This window comes from Tribolium castaneum, chromosome 1 (assembly GCF_031307605.1).
Source record: "Tribolium castaneum strain GA2 chromosome 1, icTriCast1.1, whole genome shotgun sequence".
In the NCBI taxonomy this organism is placed as follows: domain Eukaryota; kingdom Metazoa; phylum Arthropoda; class Insecta; order Coleoptera; family Tenebrionidae; genus Tribolium; species Tribolium castaneum.
Window position 1 is genome coordinate 7,551,219 of NC_087394.1, and position 16,151 is coordinate 7,567,369.

The window sequence follows — 16,151 nt, forward strand, 5'->3', positions numbered from 1 at the left end:
AGGTTTTTATAACTTTGTTTCACCCTCAATTCGTAATAATTATTTTTACTATTATTACTATTTAAATTGTTTTAAAATTTATTACATATTATTTCTTATGTGTTTTTAGAACAAGCGATAACTATATGTTGTTTTGTGCAAAAAATTCGTTAAAATAATATCCTGAAACAATAATTAATTAAGATTTCAATAAACTTAATTCTGGGACTTGCAACAATTTTATTAAGAATTTTTTGCACAAAACACTAACACTAGAAATTGTACAATTTCGGTGAATATATATATATATATATATATATATATATATATATATATTATATATTAATATAATATATTATTATATATTAATATTAATATATTATTTAAAAATTGCCTTGTTGTTTAAATTAATCTGATTGCATTAAAGTTAAATGAGATAAAGGCATATAAAAAAATTAAAATCTAATTTAATAAAACAACAGAATTTAAAAAATAACAATAACAATTGGCAAATTTCCGAAATTATTATTTACTTAATTATTTTTACTCTAAAAATCCAAAAAAATTGGGAAATACAGAAATAAAGCGACGCTACTCGGGTAACGTATAACAAAAATAACCAAATTGTGTTAAACTGTTGGTACAAAAATAATAAAACAAAATAAATGACCAAAATACATAATACGATTGTGTATACAAGGTGAGTCTGCTTCTATAACCTATCTGGAAAATTAATATCAGTAATGTCACACAGAATTTAGCGTTTGTTATTAAATCCCTGCTTTACATTTTTCTCTGCATCTACATGCAAACTTTTCTACAATTCCTTACAATTAAAATTAATTAATTAATTAAACAATACGTCGTTGCAAAAGATTATTACTTCGTTTACGATTTCAGAACAAGCTACCTTTTATTTTTGCAAATAATTCGTTAAAAAATATTCACAAACAACAATTAATTAATCCTAATTCTGGAACTAGCAAAAATTTTCCCTAGATTTTTTTACGAAAACAGTGACACTAGAAATCATTTTAGTTAATTAATATTAACAAAAAAATGTCTTTCTTGTTATATTAATCTGTTAGCTAAGATAAACACATAAAAACTAAAATCAAAATTAAAAAAAGATTCAAAAAAAGCAATAATAACAGTTGGCAATAAACCTACGATTTTGATACGTCTGCTTAAATATTTTTTTCATTCCAAAACCATAACCGAAAAAAAATTGTAATACAATAAAAACGTGTTTAAATTAAAACAAAAATATACTCAATACTGTGTTGACTTACAGTTAAATATTTTACAAAAATTAAAAAACAAAACAAATGGCCAAAAATGTGGTTTTGGTAGCACATTACTTTTTATCAAATTTCATAAAAATCGATTATTCCATTAAGAAATAATTAAAGAAAAATGAAAATAATTTCGAACTTTTTATCATTATTTTTTTACAATTAAATTTACTCTTATAATTTAATCTAATTTTGTTAAAAAAAGGGCTGATGATGAACCAATCGGTTTAAAAACATGTTCCTTCTGTAACTTTATCATCTTGTCTCATGACAAAAAACTTATGTGGGATTTTTCTCAAATTTTAAAATTTCATACTACTTTAGAAATGGATATTTTCTACTCTTCAGTATCATCTTTTCGTTACAATCTCTATAACTAGCAATATTTCGTGTTCAAGATTTGAAAAACTGTAGCTTAAACTTTAGTCAATTAATTTAAGAAATTTTCTTATATGCAACCAACAATACTATCAGAAAATCACAAAATCAACCGACAATTTCAATCAAAAAAAAATTTGTTTGGAAATAATTCACTCTGTATAATTTTTTGTTAATTATTTTATTACCTGACTGAAGGTGCTTTGAAATTATTTTTAGTTTTATATTTGTGGAGATTACTATTTATAACTAGCTGGAAAACAAACAGGAAAACCTACACCATAGTAAATAATAATAATCAGTGATCGCCTATTATTGTGGAAAATTCACAATCGTAGCTCTTTTGTGAGCGTAACCGGTAAAGCAACCGTGTTTTTAGAGTTGCCTACAATCTGAGCCGATAATACAATACGTAAGATTCGATTTTTTTTCCCATCATTGTGGAGCTCAATCTCATGAATATTTGCAAGTTCGAGGAAGATTCAAACGTGATTTGTACTTTTATTTTTAATTTGCTACTCTACATTATAATAGCGTACTTCCTATATGTATGCTGTTGTCATAGTTACCTGGCAAGCCTCGCACCTTCGTCCACGTGAGTTTTCTGAACACGGTGTCGAACATGTGACCGTTGATCTCTTACAACCATTTCAGTCTTTTTCATTAAAATTCATTCTAATTAAGTCAGCAAGTTTCAAATTGATTGTTACTCCAAGCTGTGATCCAAAATCGTTTTGTTATTGATTTATGAAAAAAGAAATTAATTTGCGCAACTGGATACTAAATTAATTAAGTGTTTCTTTTCCATCGCCTTAGAGCATAGAGAAATTGTTAACACGCACGCGGAACGGAAAATTTGACAAATTTTTGGTTACAAAAAAATCAAGAATTAAAACGATGAAAGCTGCCGTTTACGATAATTGATGACCAGCTTTGGTAACAATACGCTTTCCGTCCACCCACATTTAATAAAGCTGCTTTTAAATAAATTATCACAGTTTTAAGGTTCCTTGATTCCGCCAACTTTCACTTCCCCGTTATAATATTATTTATTGCAAATTTATGTTGATTTATCAAGTTACGTTTCGATTTTTGGTGGTACGATTATTTGTCCCCTCCCTACAGAGGCTGGTAATTAAAACACATTCCAAAAATGCTGTTTTTAAAACACGAATTTAAATAGAAAGTGCGTACGAAATTTAATTAGACGTTCGGTGGAACGGCTTATTATCGCTTTGTTCATCACCAAAAATTGAGAAATTGTTTAACCGTCCAATTTCTTTGAATAACGTTTGTGGCTTTTCCGAAAAACTGGGCCCAAATGTCAAAATTCAAGCTTTCTATGAAAGTACTTTTTTTAAGTATACTAATGTTTAGTATGTGGTCTGAGCAGGTCTGCCTTCTCAGTAGACACCTACATCGTTGGAACTTTCACTTTTATCGACTTGAAGAAATGGTGAATATTATGTGTAGGAATTAATTATCGTAAAAATGAACTTGTTTTATCTTAACGATAAAAACTGGAGTATTTATTATCGCTAATAATATTATGCCGTATGTTAAGTTATTCATGACTGATTATTATAATCATAATTTTTAATCTCTTAAGAGTATGTGGATTAATTAAGTGCGTAACAAGAAAAAATGTGTTGGCACCTGGACGACCAAACTGCATGGTCATCAAATTTAAAAAAAAATGGAAAAGGATAATTAATTCAGAAAGACGGAATTTTCGGAACCGGAAATCAGATTTAAAAATATTGTTCCCAAACATGTTTTCAACCACTCTCTCTTAACATTTCCCTTGTTCTAAAAAAAAAAGTTAAAAACTCTATTCAGAGCAGTATTTTAGTGATTAATGATTTCGTCGTTTATGTTGCCATTATTATAAGACAAACTGTTTTGGTTTGAGATAAAACTAAATTAGTTTTTCTAGTCCAAACTGATAGAATGAAATAAAACAAAATTGATTTCTGAATTAGATCAAATTATAAATTTTGATTTTACACACTTATCATATCGAAAGTTTATTTGAACGTGCAATGTTTTATTTATTATCACTACTTGACATAGTTTTTTTATTAGGTGTCGATCATGTTTTGTCTAATGAAATGGGATCTGCATTTACATCCTTGCTTTTGAACTTGCGGTGGAAATTATCGCCAAATTACCAATTATTAGATATTATTTAAATATTAAAACTGTTTCAGATGGTCTACCAATGGTTATAAATAGAAACACAAAAAGAATAGTATATTGAAGTTATAAAAATAAAAATAAACGCTAAATAAAATTGTATATTTATAGGTAAATTATTTTTGTTGTTGGCAATGTCTATACTTTCGTGACGTTATTTGTGCAGTTGGTTTCTGTCTTTCTAGGATTTTAAAATTTTTGAATATTTGTTTATTAGAAAATCAGTCATTTTTTTTATTTCAACTTATTTTTCCAAATGTTTTGAGCGTCTGATCATTGTAATTGATGTTCAAATAAACCTGTTTCATGTTCGGTAAATAATTCTATCTTCGAAATAGAAGAGTTGTCATCAAATAATTAGGGTGGAAGCTGAAACTTTTTTGTGATGTGTGTATTATTTTGATGTAGTAGAAACAATTAATTTGTTAGTTGTTGTTACAAGTTGATGAGTGATCTATCATTTTGAAAACAGACCTAATTACTAATTGTTGAAAGAAATTTTTTTTCTTAGAAATAAATATTATGTCGGTGATATCTAACTGCTATGTGTAGAACCAAGCATTTTTTGCCCAAAATATTCCTAAATACTTAGTACATCATCAAGTAAAAATTGGCTTATTTTTGAAGAATAAAAATTTTCGAATTTTTTCTTAGTTTTAGAATTAGGCATTTTTTTAAGTAGCATTATGTTTTAAAAATGAATTCTAATTTAATTATATTTACTTTAATAATAATTTTTTATAGCAAGTTGTAAAGAAGCTTCATTTTTAATCATACATATTTTATAGTAAGGTGCCAAACTAAACGAAATTTTGAAAAGTTGTATTCTTTAAAAATGATCATACTTTTACCGGATTTGACAATGTACTGTTTTTTTTTTATGAAGTAAATAATAGTTTAGTTTTATTCTTTTGCTTAACTGATTAATAATGATTAATGAACATTACAACAAGTTATAAACAAAACCAAGACATTATCAGGTTCTGTAATGTTATTTTTATTGTCACGTGAATCGGAATTTGATAAACGTTTTAATAATGTTTTATGTTTTACATTAATTTTATTTATTAATTGACTGAAGTGAAATTAACTAAGTTTTAAAAGGATATTCGTTGTAATGCTAACAATTTGTAATTTTTTTGAAAACTTCTGAAGATGATCTCTTAAAATAGGGTTGAAAGCCAGGTAGGACAAATAAACTTTAAAGTATCTTGTAGACTGGATTTATTTTTTTGTATTTTTTTTAATTAATTAATTTTAATTGTTTTTTTGTGAAGATTTCTCTAGTGGCTTTTTATTTCGTGCCAGAGTTTCAATGGCTATTTGGAACATTTTGTTTTGAAACATTTTGCTTGTTGAAAAATAAAATCACCTTAAGGGTGTAAATTTCGTGAATTTTTTCCGAGTTTTTTAAATTAGATATCATCAATTGATAACAACTCTTTTGGCAGTCTTTATGAAACGTTCTTTTTTAATTTTTTTTCTTCTATAATGTCCCACAAAGATTTATTAATTGAGCAGTAATTTGCTGTAAAGTAAGTCTTCTATTATTATTAAAATTAAGAATTAAGAAGTAAAATTAAGAATTTGGTTTTTAATAATTAATTAATCGACAAACTGTTGTAAATAAATTCTGTTCAATTTTTTCTTTCTTATTTCTTGCTGTTTGAGAGACTGGCAGTAGTGTTCCTCTTTTGTTTTTACTTCTTAAATATTTTTAAAATTTATTCTAATTTTTATATTTTTATAATTTACTTTTCAATTTTTTGTTATTTTTATGTTTTCTATCATTTTTCTTTGGGGTTAGTACAGTACTTTTATGCTGTAAAGTATTTCTTCGATAATTTTTTTTTTTAATTTTTATTGTTACTTAAATTAAGATTGATAACCAAAATAACGAACTTTTTTTTGCGTTATTCAAAATTTTTAATTCTGGAAATTTAGTGTTGACATTCGATAGTAAAATTAAGAATTTGCTTTTTACTAATTAACTTTGCTCAAATGAGTTGCTTGCTGTTGTTGATAATAAATAAATAAATGCTTTTCAATTTTTTCTTCCTTATTTCTTGCTTCTTAAGAGACTGGCAATGGTTTTTCTTTTTTGTTTATCGTTCTTAAATAATTTCCAAATCTATTTTTTATTTTTTATTATTGTTTTTTGAGGTAAATACCGTGCCTTATATGCTTTTAAGTGTTTTTTCGATTTTTTTTATTCTTAGTGTTTTTTTAATTTGGCTTGAGGACCAAAATAACGAACTGCCTTTTGTGCTGTCAAGGAAGCTCGTTATTCGAAATTTTTAGTTCTGGAAATTCAGTGTTCACATTCAAGAGTAAATTTAAGAATTATTTAATAATTAACTTTGCTCAACTGTTGCTGACTGTTGTTAATAATAATAATTGCAAAAAAAAATTTTTGAGGCAATTTTTTCTATGTTATTTTTTGCTTTTTAGTTTTTCTTTTTATGTTTTTTTTAGTTTTTAAATAATTTCTAAATTTGTTTTCATTTTTTTATTGTTTATAACTCTATTTTTATTTTGTTATTATTGTTCTCTTGTCTATTATTTTTTTTGAAGTTCAATTGAATAGCTTCAAGCTAGACTTCGGACTTTTGATATTTTGTTTAAATTTAATTAATAAGTCTGTTGGACCTGTTGGACACATACCTAGTCATAGTGTTATCAAAAGGGCACTATTTTTATTTTTTATTAATTTTTAAAATTAAAGGTGTAAAACCGTTTTTTTTTGGTTTTTATTTTTTTAGCAATAGTTCCTGAACCGCAGAATAATAAGTTTTTTTTGAACAACTCTCGATTTTCCTGGATTTCTCTCTTTTACCTTAGGTACTGTAAATTTATTGGTCTTGTCAAATCGTTAGCAGTATGAACTTTATCGTCAAAAACTCTCAATAACAGTTATGAAAATAAGCAACTTTTTTCAGTTTTTTAATGTACAAATATTTTCTCTTTGTAGTAAATGGTTTTTGTATGTGTTAGCATTTTGTGCGAACATTTAGTTATTTGGTAACAAAAACTGGTACAAAATGATTTTCAATTAAAAGAGTTGTAATTGAAATATGAAGCATTGTTCGAAACACGTGATTCATTTAAACTTTGAGTCGTAGAACATCAATCGAGCGAACGATTAAAGAGTGTATGAATCTTTAGAATTTCGTATGCAGCATCTACAATTGCATGCAAATGCCTTCTGGATTGACATACATATTACAATGTCTATAGGTTTGTAAATATAGAAGCGAGAAATTTCCGCCGCAACCAAGGCGGGCACGGGTCGTGGCACGTTGCAAGCTGCGTGAATAAATCGTCCACGTGTGATCTGGTGTGTTTTGCACCCCCAGACTCTTCTCACCTGGAGGCATATCTTTCTAGTCAGTATTTGCTGATAAGCTTTCAATTTCGGTCGTGTGCTGTTTAAAGACCAGTTTTAGTGATCGACCGTCCCTTATCAGTTTGTGTGAAATTTTTTGATTGTTTAGCAAACGGGGTTGTAACATTCTAAATTTTCATTGTCATATTACGCCGCGATTGTTAGTTGTGGTCATTGATTCCATTTGTTTACTTGATTCAGTTGGACCCACTTATTTTTCGGTTTACACGTCATTTTACTTTTTAAAACTACTTTTACGACAAAGAATGGACAGTTTCGTTGTTTACTTTTCTCCATTTTTACTTTTCAATTTTCACTATTACGCAAGGTTTTCACCTATAGCCTTGTAAGCAATAGCGTTAGCACAATGGGTGGTTTTTTGAATTTTTCGAATGTTCGTTTTGTTTGACTCAAATTTGGTTGATGAGTGATTTTAGCTCTCTTGCTTACAAATAATCATCTAAAGATGACTGCATTTCTAAACCATAGCTATTTTCAGTATTGTGAACTGTGCCACATCAGAGGAGCTTGGAAAAATTACCATAATTTATTTGTTGCAGTTAGAAAATTAATTATCAGATTCTACTCTGCGTTTTTTTATATTTTATTCATAGTTTTGTTTACATTTTTTTTCAGATTATTATTTCTGTGCTCTTCTGTAAATTTTTCTTTAAGATTTTTCTCTGATTCGTTTTCAAAGCTGCTTCAAGATCTGAAATCTGGACTCTTCTTTAAATTATTTTATAGTTCTTTTCCAGATGCCTCTTTAACAATAATTATGGTATAAACGTTATTCTTCTACATTTTTTTAAATTCTCTTTACTTCTACTCTGACCTCTGTTCTTCTATCTTTTTCTTGATTTTTCTTAATAATTAATAAGTCATCTCTGATTTTTTTCTAAAGCCTTGTACAGATCTGAAAAGTGGACTTTTTTATCGTTTTATGAATCCATCTTTAGATTTTTTTATGAATTCATCTCCAGATGCTTCTTTCCAATTATTTTTTCCTAGACTTTACTCAATATCGCTTTGCAATCATTTCTGTAAATTTTCCTGTCTGTGTCTTTTCAAATATTTCTAAAGTTTATTAGAATTTTCGCAGATTTTTTTTTATACAACCGTTTCTAGATCGGAAATCTGGATTTGTCTTTAGGTTATTTTATAAATTTCTTTCCAGATGCTTCTTTACAATTATTTTAAACGTTTCATCTACATTTTTTGTATTTTCCAATTTTTTTTTAGATTTTATTGCCTTTCTAAAATTTGTCGACACTTTCGTTTAGAATTCAGATTAGTTTTAGAACTGTTTCCGTACTCTTCTCTAGATTTTTATTAACTTAGACTTTTCTGATTTTTTTTTCTAAAGCCTCGTACAGATTTGAAATTAGGACTTTTTTTAGATCATTTTATAAATCCATTTTTAGATTTTATGTGAAATTTATCTCCAGATGCTTTTTTCTAATATTAAATTTTGTGAACACTTTTTTAAATTCTCTTTTAGACTTCACTCTGCGTCTTTTTAAAATACTTCTAAAGTCTTGTTCAGAATTTTTGTAGAAATATACTTTTCTGAAACCGTTTTTAGTTCTCCAAATTCTCTTTTAGATGTTACTATGTTTTTTTTTTAAATTCATTGATAGTTTCGTTTAGGATTATTTACAGAATTTTTTTAGAATTGTTTTTAAACTCTTCTCTATATTTTTTTAATATGAGTTTTCTTTGATTTTTTTCTAAAGGCTTGTACAGGTCTGATCGTTTTATGAATCCATCTTTAGATTTTTTTATGAATTCTACTCCAGATGCTTCTTTCCAATTATTATTTTTCAGACTCTACTCATTATTATTTGGTTAACACTTTTTTAAATTCCTTTTTAGAATCCACTCTGATTATTAGTTTTTTTAAAGTTTTTTCGTTAAGAATTTCTGTAGATTATTTTTTTCTAAAAACGTTTTTAGATCGAAAATTTGGACTTTTCTGTAGATTTTTTTTTTTTCTTGATGAATTCTCTTTTAGATGCTAATCTCTTTCTAAAATTCTTGGTTAGTTTCGTTTAAAGGTAATGCCAATTTTTTTAGAATTGTTTCTCCAGATGCTTATTTCCAATTGTATTTTCTAGACTCTACTCAATATAATTTTGTAAACACTTCTTCTCCATTTTATGAATTCTTTTCTAGTCTCCACTCTACGTCTTTTCAAAATTCTTCTAACGTTTCATTACGAATATTTGAAAGTTATTGTTTTCTAAAACCGTTTTTAGATCGGAAGTCTACACTTTTCTTTAGAGTATTTTATAAATTTTTCTCAAGATACTTCTTTGCACTTATTTTATAAACGTTTCTTTTACATTTTTTTACATTCTCCAATGTTCTTTAACATCCTACTCTGTCTTTCCAAAATTCTTCGATAGTTTCGTTTAGAATTATTTCCATATTTTTTTAGAATTGTTTCCCTATTCTTTTAGATTTCTCTTAATAAGAGTCTTCTCTGATTTTTCTTCTAAAGCCTTACACAAATCTGAAATGTGTTTTTTTTTTAGATCATTTTATAAATCCATCTTTAGATTCTTTTATAAATTCATTTGTAGATGATTCTTTCCAATTATTATCCAGACTTTACTAAATATCATTTTTTAAACACTTTTTTAAATTTTCTCTGCCTTTTCAATTCTTCTAAAGTTTAATTAAGAATTTTTGTAGATTATTCTTTTCTAAAACTGTTTTCAGTTCGGAAGTCTAGACTTCTCTTTAGATTATTTTATAAATTTCGCTGCTGATGTTCTTTTCTAGATTATTTTGTAAACCATCTTTAGATTGTCTTCAATTATTTTCTTAACTTTACTTAATAGTATTTTATATTTTGCTACGTTTTTCGACATTTTATTATAGTTTCGATTAGAATTTTTCCAGATTATTCTTTATCATTGTTTCAAAATATTCAAAAAACAAAGTTGATTAAATCTAATAATGGAAAAATATTTTCTAAAAGTGTTCTTGAAATATAACTGCTTATTTCATGATAAAAACTGTTTTTTTTGTTCTCCGTGGTCACAAATTTTCTTCGTGGCTTGAAAATAATTTAGAAATGTAGTCACAAAGCCATAATTTGAAAATGTTGCCCAAAAATCTCGCCTTTGTCGAAAAACCGGCCAAATAGTCTAATTCCTTTTCGCTTCACAGCTCTTCTGACTAAGAAGTCGTCAGAGTGGTGCAAATTTGTGAACACAAAAAAGTTTTAATTAAATTCGAACATTGTGTAAAAATTTCGGGCCCAGCATGGCCTCGGGATAATTACGGGTACATTGCAATGAGCGCCCCATCGGCCGAATATCAGAGCCGGACTCAGTTTTACGAAGATCCGAACGGATCTTACGTCGGATGGGAGAATTCGCGACAGTGGATTCCCTCCTTTTATAACACTTCTGGAGGTAATTCCCCAGGTCCTCAGACACATCCATGCCAAGGTACAGTGGGAGCTTGCATGCCTTGTTTGTTGGTGAACAGGTAAAAATTTTCGACACAAAAACGAAACGTTTTTTTCGCATCGATGTAATTCATGCATCGTTACATATTTATCGAATTGTTGTTAGGCGATTTTTATTGTGTTCGTGCTCGTGACCTTGCTAGGAAGACATCTCTAACACGTTTTAGAGACGTGTGTAGTTTTATATCGTTCTCTAATATTTTACACGAATTGTTGCCAGGATTTTTTTTATTAAATTTCTTGCCCTATGGAATATCGCTTTATTAGTTCATTTTCCTAATAGATTACATTATCATGGATTCCCATGTGAGAGTTTTGTTCGATCCAATCAGTTTTATGAAGCACTCTTTATATTAAAATGTTTTAAACTACCTTTCTAGTAAAATTGTTTTGGTCCCACAAAAAGACACTTTAGCTTATTAAAGGAAATGTTTTGCATCATGTTTTTTTATTCATAAGTGCATTTAAATAATTTCCTTCTTTATGTAAGCAAATAGTGTGTTTAAGACGTCTTTTTCACTTCTTTTTTAATAGCCGTTCAAGTTTGCTAGTTTTAAAATAGAATGGCCTTGAGTATTTCCCCGAAGAATATTAAAATAACAAAGTAGATGCCTGGAGTCTAATCACTGAAATCATAGCTGATGCTTCTTCTTTATCGCAGTTTTAAAATTCAAAATCTGTATTTTTCGGCAGTGTCGAAAATCTTAAAATTATACGAGAAATGTTATGGCATTTCCAGGAACATTCGGCTTGATGACGTGAGTTTAAAAAAATTTAGAACCATTTTAAATTAAAATGTATAGTTAAATTTACAATGGTTGAACCTATAATTATTATGAGAAAAGAAAAGGACGATCAAAAGATCATTATTTTTTCTGGAAACAGTCGTGATACTGGCTTACAAAAGACTTCTAAGATATTTTCAGATGTATGTAGCAGTGGTTACCCACAAAGCCAATTCAGTTTTGCTATTGAATAAGTTTTTAGCTTGGTTTTTAGTTTACACAGTCGGCAGCTGTATGCACATACATTGTTTAATTTAATTTCATTTCGCAGAATCTCACCATAAAAGTTTTCGAAGTGACTATTGTTTTTTTTGTAATAATTATAGAAAGTATTTTTCTGCAAATATTGGCTGGTGTTTTAGCAAAATTTTGGTGAAGTTCATTATGTTGTAGGGGTTGTCAACTTTGAAACAAACATTCGGAATATAACCAAAATTTTTCTTTTTTTTTAAATAAGCAGAAATCTTTGGGAATGATTCAGATCGCTATTATTTGAAAGCGACATATTTTTAGTTTTTTACCGGTTTTTTTGACGATTTTCGTATTTGGTTCGGTTAATTAATACATCAATTTTTAACGGTTCTGTTCTCAAAAATGACTAATTTTTTTTTGAAAATATGCTATAATTGTCTTTTATGGTTTAAAAACGAGCAAAATCATCTTTTTTGTTGATGAAAAGCAACTATTTTCGAATACTTTGTCACAGAAACACTTTGATTTTTAATGATTTCTCATTTAAAAGCGACTTTAATACTATTTAATGTTGCCTAAGAGAATATCTCAATTAAGTTATTTCAATTACCTTATTGTGACTGAAAACGTTGATTTTCGGATTTGTTTTGCTTGAATATATTGAAGGAAAAGATGTACAGTCACAATAAAAAAGAATGACACCCTTAAAACCGCAGCCACATTTTTTTTCGGTACAATACGGTTAATGTGTACTTTTGAATACCATACAAACTAACTAGATATTGTGTAAACTAGCTGGACGATTTGTGAACTTTATCTGAAATTTATGACCTAAAAGATTTAGTCGGACTTTTGCTAGTTAGTAAAGGTGTCATTTTTTTTTATCGTGACTGTACGTTGTATTTAGCTAAAAAAATATTTTTTAAGTTTCTTTCCTTAAAACGAGCAAAAACGTTTGAGAATAATTTGGTTCGCCTGCTTATGTGACTTACAATTTTTTTTAATTCTTTTGAAAAACTTTAACTTTTATAATGGTTTCTCTCTTCTTGGAAAGGACTAAAATCGCTTAAAAATTACCCAAGATCGCTCTGTTTTGAGCAAAAAAGATTATTTTTGCACCTGTTTTGCTTAAATACTCACGTATTTTTAACAATTCCATTTTCAAAAACGACTAAATTTCTTTGAAAATAGCTAAAATCGTCTTAAATTGTCTTAAAATCGAGAGAGTCATGTTATTTTCTAACTCATTTTAGTGGATTTATAGTTTTTCACTCAATAACAACAAAATTCTTTGGAAAATATGTCAAATGATTTTATTTTGACCAAAAACGGCTGATTTAGAAATTTATTTTGACGTTGTTGAATAATATAAGTAAATTTGGATGTTTGAGGTAAATTTAAAAAAAAAGAATAATAACAATTAGAGCTATATTTATTTTCATTTGCTTTAAAAATAACAAACTTTGGAATTTTGTTATTTATTTATGTTATGTTTGGTTTGATACAAAAATTTCGTTTTTGTTGTTTTTTCCAAAACTTTATTTTGTAACCAATTTTTTTACATTTTCTAGGAGTTATCGGAATTACTAATTTAGAATTAATAGGAATAACCGAGGGAATAATTATGAAAATTTATTTCGAATTAATGATATTTCTGTGGATTTTTTTTCGATTTGCAATTTTTTGAGTTACCTTCTGCTTTTTTATCATTAAAAGATTATAATATGAATTTTTTAATAAATAATTGTTAAATTTGTTTGACATTCTTTGTATTTCACCTATTGATAATAACAACAAATTTTTCAACAATATTAAGAACATTTTGTCATAGAACTTAGTTCGTGATTCGTAAAATTTTTCACTTCACTAGAAATTGGGAAAGAAATTCCAAAATCAAAGAAAAAAAATTTACTACAAAGACAATTTTTTATTTTTATACTTCCGACTATACTTTTGAAAAACACTATTCAGATTTTGAACTAAACTTAGGTTTTTAAACTTAACTTTTTAAATGTCGAAGGGATTGAAATGACAATAATAACTGTATTAATTGGGGTAAAACTTTTAGGACCGGTTTATAAAAGCGTCATTAATTTAATCTGCAATTAAATGCGTGATTAACTGGTCACGTGACAATTTGATTGGTCCAATGGCGTTGTTAACTTTTAATAACGAATTAAATTTTAACACATCTTTCTATAAACCGGCCCTAATTATCTACTAGTACATAATTCGAGTTAATGGAATTTCTGCAAAATTATTTTGAATTGTTTTTTTTATGTTTTTATGTTATCGCACTTATATTATGATAAAAATTATTCGTATTATGATTAAGAAGGTGGCGCAATATGAGTTTTTTAAGGGAAATAATAAACGTTGTGTGAAAACAGTACGTACTATAGGCACTAAAGATTATTTATATTTAAGAAAAAAAATTATCGGGCAAATTTCTTTGTACAATTCGAGTCAAAAATTATTTTTACTTTATATCTAGCACATCAAATACATTTAGCTTAGCAAGTATGTATTATTCCTAGGTGGGTATAGAAATAAGTACGTAGTATTTTTATTTATCCACAGCAAATCATAATTTATAACATAGCTTTTATTACCCAGCATTTAGATAATTTTAGCTAGCATTTACAATATTTTAATTAGAAAGTGACTATTATTTACCTAGCAGTTTATTAGTATCCATTTTTAATAGATAATAGCAATAAATCTCTTTTTGTTTAAATGTACCTACCTACTCGTAGTTGTTCGACATTCTGTTCATTACACCCATTAATAATATATAATAATAGCAAACTTTTCAACAATTTCAACCTTCTGTTGTTTTCATATATCAATAGTAAATCGGTTCATTTATTTTGAAATTTTTTGTGCCTTTATTGTAATTAAATCAAATTTTCGAATTTGTTTACTTCACTGGACATTGGTAAAAAAGTCAAAAATTAAAGAAAAGAAATTTTGACTGAAAAGACAAGTTTTAAAAATACACAAAAACACTTTAACATTTTAAATTTGGAAATGTTGTTTATTTATAGGGATAAAGCTCTAATTATTTATAAAATTTATATCATTTTTTCTTTTTGTTTTATTTGCCTCATTAGCGTTGATTTAATTTCTAATTTATAATAACTAATTATAAATGTAGTTGTATGTCTCCGTAATGTTTAAATGGGTCGTTTCGCCTATTATTACACCTGTAAATAAGTAAATAAGTAAAATATTCCTGATTCGGAAGCTGCTCTCTCGTTAATTCCATGTTAATGAATTCTTACATAATCCTACATCTATACGTTTAATGGAGCCTGAGAACCGTCTGAAAGAAATTCGGCGGAGTGAAAGTGTTCAGTCACCAAAATCTCCCGGAAACAAAGTACCAAATCATCTCGCGAATCTTCGTCTCTCTTCACAACCGCAACAATTGTCTAATTAATAAATCGATGATAACAGCCAACGGGCAATCAAACAGAGAAAGAACAACAACAAACAATGAGCCGGTAGTTTCCGGCATTTGCGAAACCGAGAGTGTTGTCCCCCACCCGCCCATTCACTCCACCACACTCAGCAGCAGCAAGCACGGACTTTGCAGGCCCTGCTTCATGTCCAGTTGCTCTTCCGGCTCGCAGAAGAGCGCTCAGGTTTAGTTGTGAAACGACGGTAGTGCCGGACTGCAGTTAGCATGTTATAACATGAGTTTTGTGGTACCGGTGAAGGAAGCGCAAAGAATGGAATACCAATTGCCGCCGCCGCCAGTGACCGCCCCCAACCTGGGGGCGCACCAGGTGCCCGTGGGGGTCATGCAGGGCACGCTCACCCACGTCCAGGCGCAGGACGACCGCTGGACCCAGTACCAGCAGCTCTGGAGGCAGCACGTTTACATGAACGGTACGGCACAGGGCTTATCAGCGGGTTTTTTCTTGCGGAGTGATTTGTGGTGTGATAATGAGGGCCACCTGTTGATTAAGCGCTTCATGGTTGTCCTAATCATTTATTTTGCGGAGAAATTCACCAAAATCTCGGGTCACCTCGTTTAAATTTTAGACGTGAATTCAGAGGTGACAATTTACATAATTTCGATTGGAAGTTTATGCCAACTGATCGGTGTGCGGGGACGGAACGTTTTTTTCTACTTTATCAGCTAATGTCTTTGCTACTAATGTTTGGAAAAAACGATTGAATGTAGGGAATAAATTCAATTCCATATTTCATTTTTTTAATAAAAAATTAAAAGCCTTACACGTAACATCAGAGGATGTTTTTTTTATTTCTAGCATATCGTAACATAACGGATAATTTATGGAGTAAAGAAAGTTATTTGACGAAGAGTAGAATGTTTTGTTCATCTACACTACATGTTGCAAGATTGGATAAAAAAAGTAAAATTTATATAATAGGCTGGATGTGCGTAAGTTTAATTGAATATTACAATTTAAAAACTACTTTTCGCACTT

General features: G+C 28.4%; 1 protein-coding gene across 4 annotated transcripts in view; it reads left to right on the forward strand.

Annotated features, from left to right (window-relative positions):
- Pdp1 (PAR-domain protein 1) overlaps positions 1-16,151 on the forward strand; it is a 93,001-nt gene that overhangs the window by 15,292 nt on the left and 61,558 nt on the right. The window contains exon 1 of one of the 4 annotated variants that reach the window (XM_064356771.1): positions 15,272-15,585. The exons of 1 other annotated variant lie outside the window; for it this stretch is intronic. In XM_064356771.1, the coding sequence (XP_064212841.1) occupies positions 15,390-15,585 (196 nt within the window). In that variant the 5' untranslated portion in view covers positions 15,272-15,389. Of the gene's footprint in view, positions 1-15,271; positions 15,586-16,151 lie in introns of those variants that run through there. 2 more of the 4 variants (XM_064356772.1, XM_064356777.1) reach the window with 2 other exon arrangements.